This window comes from Misgurnus anguillicaudatus, chromosome 19 (assembly GCF_027580225.2).
Source record: "Misgurnus anguillicaudatus chromosome 19, ASM2758022v2, whole genome shotgun sequence".
In the NCBI taxonomy this organism is placed as follows: domain Eukaryota; kingdom Metazoa; phylum Chordata; class Actinopteri; order Cypriniformes; family Cobitidae; genus Misgurnus; species Misgurnus anguillicaudatus.
Genome location: NC_073355.2, coordinates 44,611,508 through 44,628,359, shown reverse-complemented (window position 1 = coordinate 44,628,359; position 16,852 = coordinate 44,611,508). Strand labels below are relative to the sequence as shown.

The window sequence follows — 16,852 nt, the reverse complement described above, 5'->3', positions numbered from 1 at the left end:
TTTACTGTTTTTTTTTTTGCTTTGACATTTAATTCTCATACATTTTTTTAGTTTAATGAATTAATGTTCATGAAATCATTTTCACACATTGTTGTGATTATTTAAATTAAATCTTTTGCAAGGTTTGGCAGTAAATATTATAATACATATTTAAAAGTATCTGATATGGTCTCATTTATACAGGCACTGCAGCTCCCCCTTGTGTTTTTTAAAGAGATGTGCAATCATTGAGGTGATCGGAAATCATTGCAATGAGGTCAAACAATTGCGATGAGACGATTAATTAATCATTGTGACAGCCCTACTTAGTACACAATGTAACTACAGAAGAGTCAAGTTTTAAATATGAAAAATGTCGAAACTCTTTGGTTATTTTTTAGCGTGATGCTAATGGTCTAATCAGATACAATGGATTATGCTAAGCTATGCTAAAAGTGCTAGTGCCAGACCAAGAAATCAGCTGAATGGATTCCAAAACGGTAAAAATCAAATGTTTAACTCTATGGGAGCTGGAAAATGAGCATATTTTCAAAAAAAGTGGAGAGTCCCTTTAAAGTTGTCGAAATTAAGTCCTTAGCAACACACATTAATTCATTTTTTATACATTTACGGTAGTAATTGTACAAAATATCTTCATGAAACATGATCTTCACTTAATATTAATAATTTCTGGCATAAAAAATTTGATCATTTTCGACAATGTATTGTTGGCTATTGCTACAAATATATGGGTGATTCTCACAAAATCCAGACTTAGAAAGTGTCCAGCATCAGATAAAAAAAGCCCTTGTAGCCTATTTCTTTGCACATATAAGTTTAAGGTCTGAACTTACTATAACCATTATTTTAGGAGGATTTAAAAAATATTTCCTATAGAATTATTTACATTTTTTAGATTATTATCATCATCAAAAATTATCATTACCGCAACATATTACATTAAATATATGCATTTACAAACTCATGTTTTGGTAATGAGAACTTTTCGTTTATAGTATAACATGCACTGAAGCTTTTTATTTTTTAGATTTTTTAATTATAAATATTTCCATGTCAAAGAACCCAAATCTAGTCCTGGACACGTTGCGGTAATGAAAATTTTCCCCTTCGATGTGGAAAAAAACAACAAAATTGGTTTGTATGATGTCATTTGAAATCATGTGCAAATAGTACATGAAGAGATGTTTGTAACTGTATGCTTCTTATTTTGATACTCTTACTTTGTATTTACTTTTTATCAAAATATTTCATGACACCTCATAAGTCTAATTTCGCGAGAATCACCCATACCCGTGCGACTCACGACCGGTTTTGTGGTCCAGGGTCAAATATTGTCTAAAATACAAAAAACTAAATATCACTTGACACAGGAGAAATAACCACGCACGACAAAAAGTTGTAAAAAACAAAGTACAAACTTTATTATTCTGTTTTTACAAAAGGCACAAGCCTCTTTTCCCCAGTTAAAAAAAAATACAATAGCTTTTCAACAACCAAATGGACTAACTGTCTCACGTAAGGCAAAACAACAGAAACAAAAAAATAAAGAGATGACAGACGATAAAGAAGAGAGATGATGCGAGACAGGAGACGGCATGGAGATAGAAACGACCAGAGGACGTGGTGGGCTCGGACAATGTAAGGGTTACACGGCCGTGTGGTACAAAACACGGCAAGAAGAGCTTCGGTCGAGGAGAAGACTCTTTGAAAACAAGAGCCGCTCCCCGTTTATACTACAGTAAGTGCTTCGCGTTCATACATGACCCCGAGCGACCGTTCTCCTCAACACACCCAATCTTTGATATGTCCTCTAGAGTTCATACAGTGATTTCTGAAAGTAGAAAATACACAAAGAGAGACACCCTGTGGCTTCGGTAGAGGAAATGTTCAAATCTGGGACTTCTTTTTCTCCTAAAGACAAAACCGTTTTAACGTAAGACAGCACAAGCAGGACAGTCTTTACGACCCAAGCAAACCAAATAGAAATGTGTGACTTCAACGAAAAACAAAAACGACCAGCCAGTTCTTCCGGAAGCCCCGATTCCCTGCATCACGAACAGAGCAAGCGTGCCTGATAAAGCACCTGATAGATCCAGAAGGGAAAAAATTTAAAAATCTGTCCAGCAGCAAAAGGATTCCCTGTAATATTTCCTAAGGGAAGGGGGGCATGCACACTTCTAAATTTTCAGTCAAAAAAGAGACTTGCCATCTCGTCTTCAAATGGCAAAAGCACGTATTTTGCCGGTTCAAGCACCGGCACGCCGTGAACACAAACACGGCGGTATAATGTTCTGGAATGTTCGAAAAACGTTTTTTCACGTGAGCCATCTTGTAAGCTGTGCGTCTGCTCTCTAGCGCCACCTTCAGGGTTCGTTTAAGGCCTCTGAAGCTGTGTTAAGGCAAGCCACCGGCCCGAGACACGCGCACGCTCTCCGACCCGCCAGAGCTCGCGGTATCGCATGGCTTCGTATACGTCGAGAGTCAAAGCTCACGCATTTAAAAAACGTCTTGCGCGCCCCCTTACAAAAACTGATTATCTGTGGCGTACATGTATGAACGTCATGAGAAATGGGAAAAAAAAACATTCACCAGCGAGTGCATAGAGCTAATGCGCAAGATTACAGGCTAGTCACTGTAAACAGAGCTTAACACTACTTAGGGGACAGACTTACTTCTGACAAAAGGGCCACCAAACACCCTAGTCAGGGTGCGAACTGCATAGGCTGTACCCGGGTGAAAAAAACCCTGGTAGTGCTCTCGACTCAAAGCGTGTAAGCGTGTTGCAGGTACAACTACATGGGTTAGCTTATTCAATTTACTGACGAACAATACAGAAAAAATCGTTAAAAAAAATCGGGGCGGGGCGACGCTTCACCTGCACCAGTGTGCGTACTGGGAACCCAGCCCAGTAAAGGTGAGCCACAATAAGTGCGCCAGACTTTGCATTATTTACAAAGTGCACATAGCTCAAAGCCCCTCCAGCAGTGCCGGTCTTCGGCCCTCGATTGAGAACTTTTAGCAAGAGCGACCACCGACGCTCCAGCAGATCACCGGCGATGGAGAAGTAGAAACGTAACTGCACCAAAAAAATGTCGAAAGAAAAGTAAACATTTCCTCTAAGGTTTTTGGAAGCCGTGGTGTGAAACAGGTTTCTGAAGTCTCATTGGCTCACAGTGATACTTCAAGCCTCCCCAGAATGAAAAGAGGAATATGGCATACCAGAGGGGCGGGGCAAAGGGGATTAAAGAGTTCGACTTGACTTTAGGGGCGTTGACGTCATCTTGTAGAGTGAGGATGAGTTCCTCCAATCAGAACGCAGGATGTAGGAGATAAATGAAGGCCTGTTAGTATTTCAGTCCATGTGAGATTTCGTTCACGAAATCGTTTACTCACGAGCGTGCAGAAGAAAGTCATTGGAGAATGAATAAGAGCCTGTTATATCTGAACGTATGGAGAGTGCTAGTGTACTGTGGGAGTATACATGAGCGTGCCTCTGTGTGCGGCACTTTCTGTAACATTTTTTGTCAATAAACCTTCAAGTCACTTTGTCTGTCCGCATTTGTGATTCCCGTATGCGAGCGTGAAGAGAGCGAGAGATAGAGAGAACGGAGATAAAAGGATTTCTGCAGGAGGCCTTTCCCCTCGCACCCCCCTGTCCTTGCCCCCCCTCGTTACAGTCGGGGGGTTTGGGGGGTGTCCGGGGCAGTTAACAGTCCTCGGTCCCTTCGTTGTCGGAGGCAGTGTCGGAGTCTGCTGCGTCTGTGAGGACACGACCCGGGGTGACGATAACCGCTCGGCGCTTTTCTTCCTCGGGCACGACCATCCGCTCTTGTGTGCCTTCGATATGCTGGATTGCCTACGGAAAGAACAAAACAACTGTTATTAACTTCATTACATAATTCTTTGCTTTTGTATATTAATATTACGAAAATAGGCTTGATTATAGTTTGAACTGGGATAGGGACAGTTTACTCAAAGTTTTCATTTGAAGTTTTTATGGTGTTTTGGCAGGTTTAAAAGTGCAAGTTTTTGGAAACGATGCCTTGCCATCTCAACTATCAAAGCTACCGCATACAGGAGTGAGTTTGTACTGTGTCAACTGGGTTTATAAACGCTTCACCAACAAAGTTTACAATATTTTGCAGCTTTATAGTCCAGTGGTCACTTACAGCAATAAACCAACCTTATCGTCGGTTTCAAATAAACTGCTTAAAAACAAACGCGTGGGAAAACACTAGGCATGTAGGTTCTAGCTACCCAGTCTCACAAGGTTTCGTGATATAGTCACATAATTTTTTTATTCTTTTTTCATGATATTATCACAAATTTCTGTGTTTATTCGTGTATATGTCGCCTGCCGTTTGGTTTAGAGTTGGGTCAATGATAAGAAAATAGGACAAAACAGTTGAGTAACCAATACGTGATAATCACACGAAAACAGAAATTCGTTATATGATCACGAAAAAACACAGAAATTCGTGATATCACGAAAAAAGACTATATAACAAAATTTCGTGAGACTGGGCTGGTTCTTGTCACATGACCTGCGTTGCACTTGGGGCATTCTGAAAAGTTGAAATGTTTTTAACTCGATGCAGTGCGGACGCCCCTGAAAAAAATTAGCCAGTCACACCGCGTGGCTTCCATTACAAGCGCACATACCGCACGGCTACATTTGAAATTGAACTTGAGCACGCTAAAGACACGATGGGTGATTCACACCTAATGCTTTCGCCGTCTTGATTGTTTGTATTTATCACTTTGTAGAATAACGCGTATGTGTTTAGGACAGTATTGTTTCTTTACTAAGTACATCGCCATCTACTGGCCTGGCACACAACAATACAGCGTTTTTAGACATTTTCGTGTATCCATGATCTTTTTACCTTCATGTGTACATTAAATTTTTCGAAAATACAAAAGGAAAACTTTACAGTTTACAGACCAACCACACAAAACACATTTAAGATCAAACAAACGTGTTTGGTGTATGTTTAAAAAGGTGTATGTTAAAATAACTAACGTTAAACCCTATAACATTTTTACTATAGGACTACACAAGGATTCCTATACTACATGACTTCAAGCACTTTGCTCACTATAACTGTGTTTCCATTAAAAATTTGCACAAAACTTAAGCATTATTTTCTAAATATCCACAGAAAACATGCGCGATTACAGCGTTTACATTACGAACCCATGTTATGTGACTTAAATGTAATTTTGTGGCCTCGCGATAATTCATTCTTAAAACCATGCCAACGGGTGTGTTCGACTTCATACGGTGCCGCGCAGACTGACATGTGGGTGACATCAAAATACTGCGAAGCATACCGAGCATTCGACTCTGGAATTGTTTTCGCAGTATTTGATGTCATGCGCTTAATGGTTCTTGTGACACCACATAAATGGCGCTTTTCCATTGCATAGTACCCCACGGTTTGGTTTAGTTTGGGTCGGGTCAGCCCACTTTTGGGAGCTTTTCCATTGGGATCACTTCGTAGTACCCGATACTTTTTTTCGTACCACCTCGGTTGGGGTTCCAAGCGACCCGAGCTGATACCAAACGTGACGCGGAAACACTGTAGTTCACTGATTGGTCTGAGAGAATCGTCATCGGCGCCGTCATTCTATTATGTAAAATATTAGCTTTAGCTTAAGCTTGCTGCTAGCTTGCGCTGTCTCGAGCAAACATGTTGTCATCTGTGCTCTGTTTTAAGTTTCCAAACACCCTTTTAGCGATTAAAAACATCCACAGGTTGTGAATCAGGAACACATCAAAGTTTTTTCCAGACTTGCAGTTTGTGGCGGCACATTCGCGACGTGCACGTCAGTATTATTTATGCTTTAATGCAACTTCATTGAGGCTCAGCGGAGCGCCGTCGACAGACGCCACGGGTGTTTGAACAGAAACTGTTATGTGAGACAGGTAGTTATAAACGCGATGTGCAAAGTAAACTTCTATTTGTAATGGCCAATATTATTTTTGTGGCGGCACATTCGCGACGTGCACGTCAGTATTATTTATGCTTTAATGCAACTTCATTGAGGCTCAGCGGAGCCGTCGACAGACGCCACGGGTGTTTGAACAGAAACTGTCATGTGAGACAGGTAGTTATAAACGCTATGTGCAAAGTAAACATCTATTTGTGGTGGCCAATTTTAATTTTGTGGCGGACTGATAATAAATAAATGTATGGGAATGTACAAGGACGCTCTTGTATGATGTCACAGCCGTATGCAGCGCAAATATAACGACACGCCTATAATTCCTCCCACTGCGAAGTGATACTAAACTCAATGGAAAAGCTAACCACGCCAAAGTGAGGTGAGCTGACCCGACCCAAACTAAACTAAACCGTGGGGTACTATGCAATGGAAAAGCGCCAAAAGTAGAATACACCTCTACTGTCTTGTCTTTCAGCCAAACATACTGCAACATATTTAAATAATAATCATATGATTTTTGATGCACGTCAGGTGACCTGTAAATATAAGTTTATGATATATTACTTTTTTTAATTTTCTGAAAAAAAAACACCTTACACAGGTGTAAAAACGTATTTGCGATATATTAGCATTTATGCAAATTAGTTTTTTTATTGGGTGCATTTTCAATGTGCGATTTCAATTTGCGCGATTTGAAAGGTAATGGAAACGCAGCTAATGTTGGCGCCTTAAAGGAATAGTCTACTCCCTTTCAACACTAAAACATGTTACTACCTTAACCAAGAATTGTTGATGTATCCCTCTATCATCTGTGTGCGTGCACGTAAGCGCTGGAGCGCGCTGCGACGCTTCGATAGCATTTAGCTTAGCCCTATTCATTCAATGCTACCATTTAGAGATAAAGTTAGAAGTGACCAAACACATCAACGTTTTTCCTATTTAAGACGAGTAGTTATACGAGCAAGTTTGGTGGTACAAAATAAAACGTAGCGCTTTTCTAAGCGGATTTAAAAGAGGAACTATATTGTATGGCGTAATAGCACTTTTGGGAGTACTTCGACTCGCCTGAAAAGTCCGCTCCCCTTCTTACTCTCATAATGGGAGAGGGAGGGTGTTACTGCGCCGAGTCGAAGTGCTATTACGCCATAAAATATAGTTCCTCTTTTAAATCTGCTTAGAAAAGCGCTATGTTTTATTTTGTACCACCAAACTTGCTCGTATAACTACTCGTCTTAAATAGGAAAAACGTTGATGTGTTTGGTCACTTCTAACTTTATCTCTAAATGGTACCATTGAATGAATGGGGCTAAGCTAAATGCTATCGAAGCGTCGCAGCGCGCTCCAGCGCTTACGTGCACGCACACAGATGATAGAGGGATTTATCAACAATTCTTAGTTAAGGTAATAACATATTTTAATATTGAAAATGAGTAGAATATTCCTTTATGAATCATTTACATGCTACTAAGCAAAAATGTAAAATTCCCCAACTATTACCTGAATTTCACTGACTAAAAAGCTGAATTTTCATGACCCATGTCTGAGATGCCGTGAGTTTATACATTTTTTTGCTTAATTGCATGAAATAAATAAACAATGCCAATTAGCGTAGGTTTGGACCCAGAAATGGCATTCCTTACGTCACAACATAACAAGTGTATTACATTTTAATAAATGCTCACTAAAATTTAAAGCGACAAACAAAATCCCTGATATTCTATGACTTTCATGACTATAAAATTCTGGAATAGGCCTTTCAGAAGTTCCAGAAATTCCATGATCTATGTGAACCCTGCATTAACCGACCTTTCCATTGTTTTTCAGAGATCTTGTTCATATTACTGGTCCAGATATGTAATTGAGGACCCTGCGTCGTCTATTGCTTTACCTGCACAATGGTGTCCAAGTTCTGTCGTGACGTGGATGCTGTGTTGATCACGGAGGTGGGGCCCATGGTTACCACGTTGACGTGATGTGGAGGGGGAGGCGGCGCAGGTGCGGGAACAATTACCGTGGCATGATGAGTGGGAGCAGGAGGCGTGGCAGGAGAAAACACCTGAGATAGAAAGCACAAGCATTTACCTCAAGCGAACTTTCATGAAACTTTTCGGTGAAGACATCAAAAAGAAACCTCTTTCACAATATCCTTTGAGTTACTTCATCAAAACCAGATGCACTTTGAAACTTTTTTTCTGTTGACGTGCAGTCTGAATAGGTTTCACTCCATTTAACCATTTCAAATTGCCTTTAAAGTCTCACATTATTTCATTTTTCTGTTTTAGTGACATTAATGCAGATAAATGCATTCAGACTTGAGTTTTCTTTAACTCTTATAATGCCCTCTAGTGGGTCAATACATCAGATCAACACACTTTACATATTTTCCTCCCTAAGTTTAGTAACAAATTGTAGCTCAACAGGTAGAAAATTAAGTTAACACCACAAAGGTCATGGGTTTAACTGGTTTAACTGTCCACCATTAAAAGTGTAAAACAGGGATTGCCCTCTAGCTGTGATTGTTAACACTTGAATATGATAAAGGGTTTACCAGTGGGCTGCGAGCAGGAGTCGTCTCTTTCTCCAACTGTTCATGTTGTTGCAGACGTAGCAGAGTTTGCGTCTGCACATGCTGATCCTGGAGCTGCTGGGCGATCACCTTGAGCTTCTCAGGGTACAAGTGGGCATCCAGTGAGCGGATCTGATGCAAACACACATTGAGACAATCCTGTTTAGTAAACATGAAGAATAACCTTGTTTAGTGTTTCGCTTCTATAGTTATTTCGCCTGAAGAAATTTGAGATGCCGAGTTTTCGAGCAGGGTTTCATTTGCATTTCAAGTGTGATGCTCTCAGGGGACTTCTGCACCTTCTGTGATTTCTCATTAAATATACAAAGCCTAAAGTGAGCTAATTTTAGCAAGCAAACCGAGGCTGCTAATGAACAGTTTGATGACGGATTTCACAGACGGCATCTCTTTCGCGCTGCTATGAATACAAACAGCCCACCAAATCTATGAAAGAGAAACTAAAATTTTACAAACTGTGAAGGCAAAAATCTATTTGTCCGTATTGTTGAGGACTCAAGAAGACTTTTAAAACACTTTCCCCACGAATGCACTAATACAGACATTAGCTGATGCACAATATGACTAATACACTCTACAATATAAATAATAACATTTTGCAGAATTAGGCATGTCTGAATTTAAAAGTCATCTATTCAAATAATTTGGAGTAAATTGATAAAAATTGTCTTAAAAATGTGTTGCTCCACAACTTATATTTAAAAAAAAAAAGTATGATGTTGTTCTGGACTCACAGGCAGCTCCTCGGTGTGCAAGTCAGGGGTGTCAAGCATACAGCCCACCAAGGTGTCCAATTCGGCCCGCATGATGATTTATTATTAAATACATATTTTAAAAACATTTTCAAGTGGGATGCAGCAGTTGCATGTGTCTAGTATTATTAGGAGACATGCGGAAAGCGGCAAAACGTGGAGAGTTTAAGGACCTTAAGTGGTCCTCGTGTACCCAAACATTCTGCCATTTCCTCAGCCATGACACAAAGAAAACTGACAGCCACGCGGTGGTTGCGCCATGCTTTGTGTATGAAACGGCCATGAATCAGTTTCAGCCTTAAGCCGCGATGGCGACACAGTTCAGTGTTTATTGTATAAAATGGTGCGCAAGTGTGCGTTTCACATATGTAACGTGACCTTTTGACGTGATTGCGTAATATGTAAGGTCGCTCTGGCGTGTCACACGGCTAATGCAAGACGAGAAGTTGTGTTTAAGAAGTTAAGTGGTTTAACATCATCATTTCGTTAGATAAGACCTTTATGCCTCAGTTAGGATTGTTTAGAGCCCTTTGAAGTGGCATTGAAACTGTAAACTGTTGAGGTCCACTAAAGTAAAAATTGTTTCTGAGGACTTATGAAATTTGTTTTTCACCGAGCTGTGTTTTCTAGTTTTCTTGCCAATTAATTTGTAGTTTGTTTAGTTAAAATTAACACAATTATCACACACTAAGGTTTGAAAAAGTTATCCAGCCTTCACATGGTGACATTTACCATCCGGCCCTCAACCTAAAATGAGTTTGACAGCCCTGGTTTAAGTGGTTAAACTCGGAGTGCACGATGTTTAAAGCAAATGTTGACATTTGAAATCACCTAAACAAACATGCTCCATCCCAATAGAATCTGGACCTTCTTTTGATAGACCCGCCCCACACATACGCAACCCGGCAAGAGGCCTGTTCGACTTCATGCGGCGCCGCAAGAACCGACAGCCGGATGACGCCAAAGTTCAGCGAGAGCGATTTAAAAGTAAACTCCTCGTATGATTTCGCGAATCACTCTCGCTTTACTTTGACATCATCCGGCTGTCGATTCCCGGGGCACGGATGAAGCCGAACAAGCCTCCCGCCTGGGTTAAGCATGTGTGGGGTGTACACGTATGTGTGTAGAAGACACGCCCCTTACTGCTGATTGGCTACAAGTGTGTTTTGGTAGTCGGCCCGAATCCATTTTCCAAAGCGTTTTTAAGAAATCGTGCACTCCGCCTTTAAATAACTGGACAATAGTTACAGGACAAAACAGAGATGATGGGCAATAACATTCATATTAAAAGAACAGACATGTTAAAGTCCCCATGAAATCAAAACTGACCACTTTTATTTTTACATAAATTTTACATATTGCAGTACTCATTATAAACAACTTATGTGTGCAAAATGTTTTTGTTTTTTTACATTTATGCGCCCTCATAAACTTTAATCAAAATTGGAAAATTTTAGTGCTGGGCAAAGATTAATCGCGATTAATCGCATACAAAATAAAAGTGATTTTTTGCATAATATATGTGCGTGTACTGTGTCTAATTAATGTGTATATTTAACCACACACACATTCATATATTCATTTCAGAATTGTTTTACTTATATATAATTTTTTTTTCATTTATTTTTAATATAGAATATATAAAAATATAAATAAATATATATAAACATGTAAATGTTTCTTAAATAAATACATGAATGTGTGTGTATTTATTAATAATTACACACAGCACATACTCATATATTATGCCAAAAATCACTTTTATTTTGTATGCGATTAATCGCGATTAATATTTGCCCAGCACTAGAAAATTTACTTCTGCCCTCGTGTGGCAATCTTTCCCTGATGCCAGCTAGACGGCTTGGGCGGGGCATCAGTAAACCCCACCCCAACTGTCAATCGGCTCAAGTTCGATTTCTGACCGAAACTTTTCTATATCAAATCAATTCACAATGGAATACACAAACCACACCCATTATTTTCCTCATGTGATTTTTTGCTTTACACAGAAATACGTCACAATACGGAAGTCGGTCGCGTCTCTCCTATCATGATGACTTAAAAAAAGTGTTCTTGAGGATTCTAAAGTAAAATGTATAGCACAAAAAAAAAGTGTGTTAAAAAATCTAATTCAGCCTATGACAATATATAACCAATCATCCAACACCGGTCACGTGTCTATAGTTTCTGTGGTTGTACCTGTTCCTCCAGCATCATTCGAACCGACCGTTCTTTATCCAGCTGCTGTCTGAGTTCGATCATTTCTCGCCGAAGATCCTCCACTTTCTCCTCCTCCAGGATGTCTGGAGAGCCAATGCCCTCATCTTTTTCTTCCGCACGCCTCCTCTTCGGGGAGGAGCCGCTGAACTCCTTCTGAAGCGACAACAGGACAAAGTGTGAGAACAGAGACAAGTAGAGGTCATGGGTTCGATCCCACACAGATAGTGATATAAAAAAAAAGCTTTGGATAAATGTAAAAATGTAATGTATGTTTCCAGCTGTTATTGCATACAGAAATTATTAACTTCATCCTTCATCCAGAAATCCTCTTAATATTATAGAAAGACTGTTGGCACATGTTGAAACTATTATCATGGGAGTCTACCAGAATTGTTAAAATGGCCCAGTATTGGTTGATTAATCATCCGACTGATGCATCTGTCTATCATTAACATACACCAGGTGTAAGTCTGGTGTCCCGGGTTAAAGAGCTTCACCTGTATGTAGCGTTTGAGTTGGGTGTTTTGTTGCAGCAGTCTGGTCTTCTCCTGCTCCAGTGAGAAGATGTAATCAGCCGTCTGCTGTAAGATGGCAGCCTGGAAGAGAGAGAGAGATCACATTACATCCGTCTCAAAGCTCAGGAATAACAGGGCACATCGATGAGCTTCAACATCTTGTGTGATGATAGACATCCACATTCACTGGCCTGTGCCATGTGGTATGAAAATAAACCAAATTAAGATCAGAGTCAATTGTAAGATGTTTGTGATTATTTGCACATGTTCTCAACCTGTATGCATCTTCCACGAGTTATCAAGAAAACATTGAGCATGCGTCTTGCATTCATTATGTTCAAGGCAAGCTGGCACTGAGGGCAAGATTTTGAATAAAATAACTGGACGTCTGTTGTTGACTTCATGACTGACCTTGCTGAGCTTTTCTCCGTCGCTGTGAGGGATGAGCGTCTTCAAAGACTGGAAGCCTGCGTTGATGCTCTGCATGCGCCGCCGTTCGTTACTGTTGGCGATCTCTCGCCGGATGCGCCGTTCCTGGTCGCGTGCCGTCTCGGGCGTTAGGGGAATGTTTGCTAAACTGTGTGGAAAAAGTAATGTTGTTAATTTAAAAAAAATACATTCCCAAAACAGGATGCAAATTTGTGGAAAAAAAACTACATTACATCATTTAAAAAAAAAAGGTTGACTTTCGTGGATATGGTCTTTAAACCCCTGCCCTTGGTAACCAGTGTTTCTCATGGCCACATGCACGCTTCGGGTGAGGAAATCAAACACTAATTGAACTTCCTCCCTGTCCGGGCATCTCGGGGAAGCTTTGGAAAGCCTCTCTTATCAGTACTGACTCAGCTGAACAGACAAACACGGAGAACAATTGTGCAGACACATCTGAGGCTTCCTTGCATCCAGGCAGCTTCAAATCCAGCAAACAGATCACATGCCAAATCACAACCACAGCCAGATACAGAGCAGCCACCTCCAGGCACACACAAATACTCTGTTTCTTGTAGCATACAAATGACAAGCTGCCATTCGTTTCGAGTTTATTCATCAACACATTATTTAATATGAACTATATACAAAAATCTTGTATCAGAATTAGGAAACCGTCTTTGCTTATCAAGTTAAACTTGGAGAATTTAACAAGCAATCTGAACTTTATCACTTTAATGATAAACCAACATATTTACCAGGCAGTTTTGTAGCTTCCTACTTTCGCAAATTTTTTTTTTACATTTTATAAAATAAATTACAAAATAAATTTACATTAAGTTCCCATTTCTTCCTTTAAATGAGTAATAAACGCAAAAAAAAATCTCTGCATAATAATCGTAGTCCCTTTGGCACCGCCAAAAACTACAGTTCCCATGATGCCCTGCGCCAAAATGCTCTCTGGCCCCGCGACTAGAATGGATCGCAGACGCATTGACAGGTCCTTGCTTCGACAGCAAACTCGCCCCCTTATTAAAAAATAATAGTTTATTTCCTAACCTTTATGTCACTTATAATCGATTCACAGTGAAACAAATCAGAAACATCAAGCGAGATGAGCAAAACAATCTTAATTTTAATTTTTTTAATTTTGTTAAAAATCACGTTTGCAGATAATACAGTCCGCCATAACAACAATACGCCTCTCATTTGAACTATAAATAAAAATTTACTAGATGCATCTTTGCAATGCTTATCAATATAATGATAAGTTAAACTTGAAGAACCGAAATTAACAAAATTAAACAGGCTGAATCTGAATGACAACGTCTCTTTAATGATGAACAAACATCACCAGGCAGTTTTGTAGCCTACTACTTTTTTTTTTACATTTTATAAATACGTTTTTTTTTCACATAAATAAAATGTGTACAAATAAAAGTTATTTTTAATTATAATAACGTTTTTACATTTAGCTGCTGGTTTTATCCAAAACTATTTTTTTTTAAATTCGAAAATGTTTTCTCTTTTTGGTAACTTGATAGTTTTCATTTAACAAATTAAATCCTAAATTAAAACAAATTAAGTTCCAATTTCTTCCTATAAATGAGTAATAACCGCAAAAAATCTCTACATAACAATCGTAGTCCCTTTGGCAGCGCCAAAAACTACAGTTCCCATGATGCCGATCTCCTCACTGGCCCCGCCCCCTGACTAGAATGGATCGCAGACGCATTGACGGGGCCTTCCTTCAACAGCATACACACCCCCTTATTAAAAAATAGCAGTTATTTATTTACTAACCTTTATCTCTTTTAAAATCGATTCACATTGAAACAAATTAGAAATGTCAAGCTAGATGAGCAAAATATTCTCCGTCTTAATTTTGTCAAATCCCGTTCGCAGATAATACAGTCCGCCATTACAACAATGCGCCTCTCGTGCTTCCTCCGTCCATGCGGCAGCACAGACGCAGTCCAAATAACATCTGATCTGTGCCCCACCGCACGCGCAAATCCGTTTCTCGAGTTTAACACCCGTTTCACCCTCGTTTGTGTAAGATACGAACACACAACGACACTCCGTGGAGTTTTAACGTTATATTGCAATAAGAAACGGACGACGCCAAATGTTCGCGCACTGAGCCACAAGCATGGCCGCAGTGCCCACAATAAATCGTGCCCCGAAAACACACACCAAAACTCGAACTTAAGTTCCAAATCCGATCTTTCACAAAGTAACTTATGTATTTACCCACTATCTAATCCATATAATGATATCCGATCAAATTGTGTTATTAAAAACACGCGCGACACCAGCAGCGTGCTGTATGTGCATGCAACCACGTGGTTTGTGTTTGTTGGAGACAAAATGCATCGATTTCCCCGAGATATTTAATAGTTAACGTTGACCCGACAAGCCAACGGGTTGCCATGGAGCCCCAAGAGATGTATTAAACGTAAAAAATCGAGTCTCGCACTGTTTATGTGCTGTCTTAACCCGCTGGTTGGGCGCATGTACACAATAACACAGAAATGCATGCATGTTACTCTACTACGAGCGCCGCTGGTTAAAGAATCGCGCGCACATGTGCGTCTATTAATGCAATGAATTAAAGAGGGTCCCGCTAAACTACACAAGCCCCCTATGACTTCTTTCTCGGTTTTCCTGAAATGTTGCAATGAGGGCACCTTCTGAGGTGGTACCATGAAGTACTCCATGCTTCCCCTCTTCTCTCCAGCTCTGGCTCCTCGATTCTTCTTGCGATGTTATTGAGTTAAAACCAAAACGCCTCCTTCTTGTCTGTTTCGCATTTAAAAAGCAGTATGGATGTCCTGGTGAGTTTGGGCATGGGAGTGTGAGATGAGTGTTGAGTTGTAAGGTTACTCTACTCCTCCAGCTGATGGGGTTCCCTCGTAGTGTGTGTATGTGTGTGGCGCGAGCTCGCTCTCTTTCCCTCCCTCCTTCTGCATGGACGTACGTGTGTGTGTGTTTGCAGCTGATCGGATGTCTTTCAAGGCGGGAAACAGCTGGTAGGAATCACACACAGCATTGCACTACCAAAAACCCTCCTTCCGACGAAAATAACGACTTGCATGTAAACAAAAGGCGATTGCAACATCAAATCCTTTAACCAAGAAACCACTTTTTGATTTCTTATTGTATGACAGCAAAGCGCACTGCATTTAAAACGCCAGTAGGCAATATTGACGAGCATGTCCAAAATGCATACATCGTTGCTATAAATTTCTTTAATCTGGTCACTGTATGTATATCATTTTTTTATGTAAGATCTCATGTTTATAAAGGCAAACATGTGCCACATGCAAAATGCGTCATGCACTCCATAACCAAACACAAATACAAGTCAGTTAATGTGGTAAATGCTTGTTTTTTATTATTTCAACAAGCGCGCTTTTGAATTTAAGAAACTAAATGCAATACTGTGCATATTGCATATATTAAAATAACGTTACGTTGGTTATTAAAAGTGCATGTAAATGGACTATTGTTATTCTTTGACTGGAGGTGAAACATGAGGATCAGCTGACGCGCTGGCAGTCAGAGGAGGAGAGACATTCAGGCTCAATGCGCGCACACCATTTTGGGTGCATGAAAGTTGCAGTCGGAGGAGGAGGAACACGAGTTACCTAATCGCTTGCTCGAAGCACAAATCACACACACAGAAACAAAATGGGAGCGGTCATGAAGAACCCGGAAATGTGTTTGACTGCGACTCAAATGCGTGAACGTGGACAGACACGAGCTGTCGCGCGCACGCCTGGACAACAGAGAACGAGTGTGTGAACTTATGAATGCAATCGCTATATTGTTGCATTCAGAGATTTTATTTGTTATAATGCAAAACATTTTTTTAAATTATTCTATAGGTTTAAAATATATTTTAGATGCATTTTGTCTTTTTATTACTATATTATTCGTGCAGAAAGAGCAGCATAAAAAATGTTATAATAAAACTGCTAGGAAAACTGCCCTGTTTTAAACAGAATTACAATATTATGCACAAATGGTGACCATCATACTAAATTATAGTCACATTTCTCTGTAAACAGGTGGGTTAAATGTTATATACAAAAAATTAATTTTCAGTATATTTTATATCTGTCTATGACGACATACGACACAGTCTCTACTTAAATAATTCCGTAATAAGATCTAACATAGAGGACAAGATTATAATTTGTCTGGTTTAACAAAACATATGTGAAGGTTTAGGCAGCTGCCCTCTAGTGGTCGATTTAGTTCTTATCCAGATCACTCTCAGTGTTAAAGGGACAGTTCACCCAAAAGTGAATATTCTGTCTTCATTTTCTCATCCTCATGATGTTCTAAATCTGTACGAATTATTATTATTTTTTATTTTTTTTGATGAAAACAAAAGA

General features: G+C 39.7%; 1 protein-coding gene and 1 long non-coding RNA gene across 4 annotated transcripts; one reads left to right on the top strand and one right to left on the bottom strand.

Annotated features, from left to right (window-relative positions):
* Positions 1-1,396: 1,396 nt before the first annotated feature.
* LOC129436662 (transcription factor AP-4) lies at positions 1,397-15,541 on the bottom strand. 3 transcript variants are annotated; one of them, XM_073857744.1, is made up of 7 exons: positions 15,084-15,541; positions 12,432-12,600; positions 12,003-12,101; positions 11,485-11,658; positions 8,498-8,647; positions 7,838-8,005; positions 1,397-3,856 (listed from the first exon to the last, which is right to left on the bottom strand). In XM_073857744.1, exons 1-7 carry the CDS (start codon positions 15,167-15,169, stop codon positions 3,707-3,709), a joined length of 996 nt encoding a protein of 331 aa, XP_073713845.1. In that variant the 5' UTR covers positions 15,170-15,541; the 3' UTR covers positions 1,397-3,706. The 3 variants fall into 3 exon arrangements, with proteins under 3 accessions (XP_073713845.1, XP_055050886.1, XP_073713844.1); XM_055194911.2 differs by lacking the exon at positions 15,084-15,541 and adding an exon at positions 12,683-13,254 and having other exon boundaries at positions 8,498-8,674; positions 12,432-12,597; XM_073857743.1 differs by lacking the exon at positions 15,084-15,541 and adding an exon at positions 12,683-13,249 and having other exon boundaries at positions 12,432-12,597.
* LOC129436676 (uncharacterized) lies at positions 15,349-16,362 on the top strand. The gene is made up of 2 exons (XR_008641890.2): positions 15,349-15,481; positions 15,978-16,362. It is a non-coding gene; the product is annotated as an uncharacterized lncRNA (long non-coding RNA).
* The last annotated feature ends 490 nt before the right edge of the window (positions 16,363-16,852 follow it).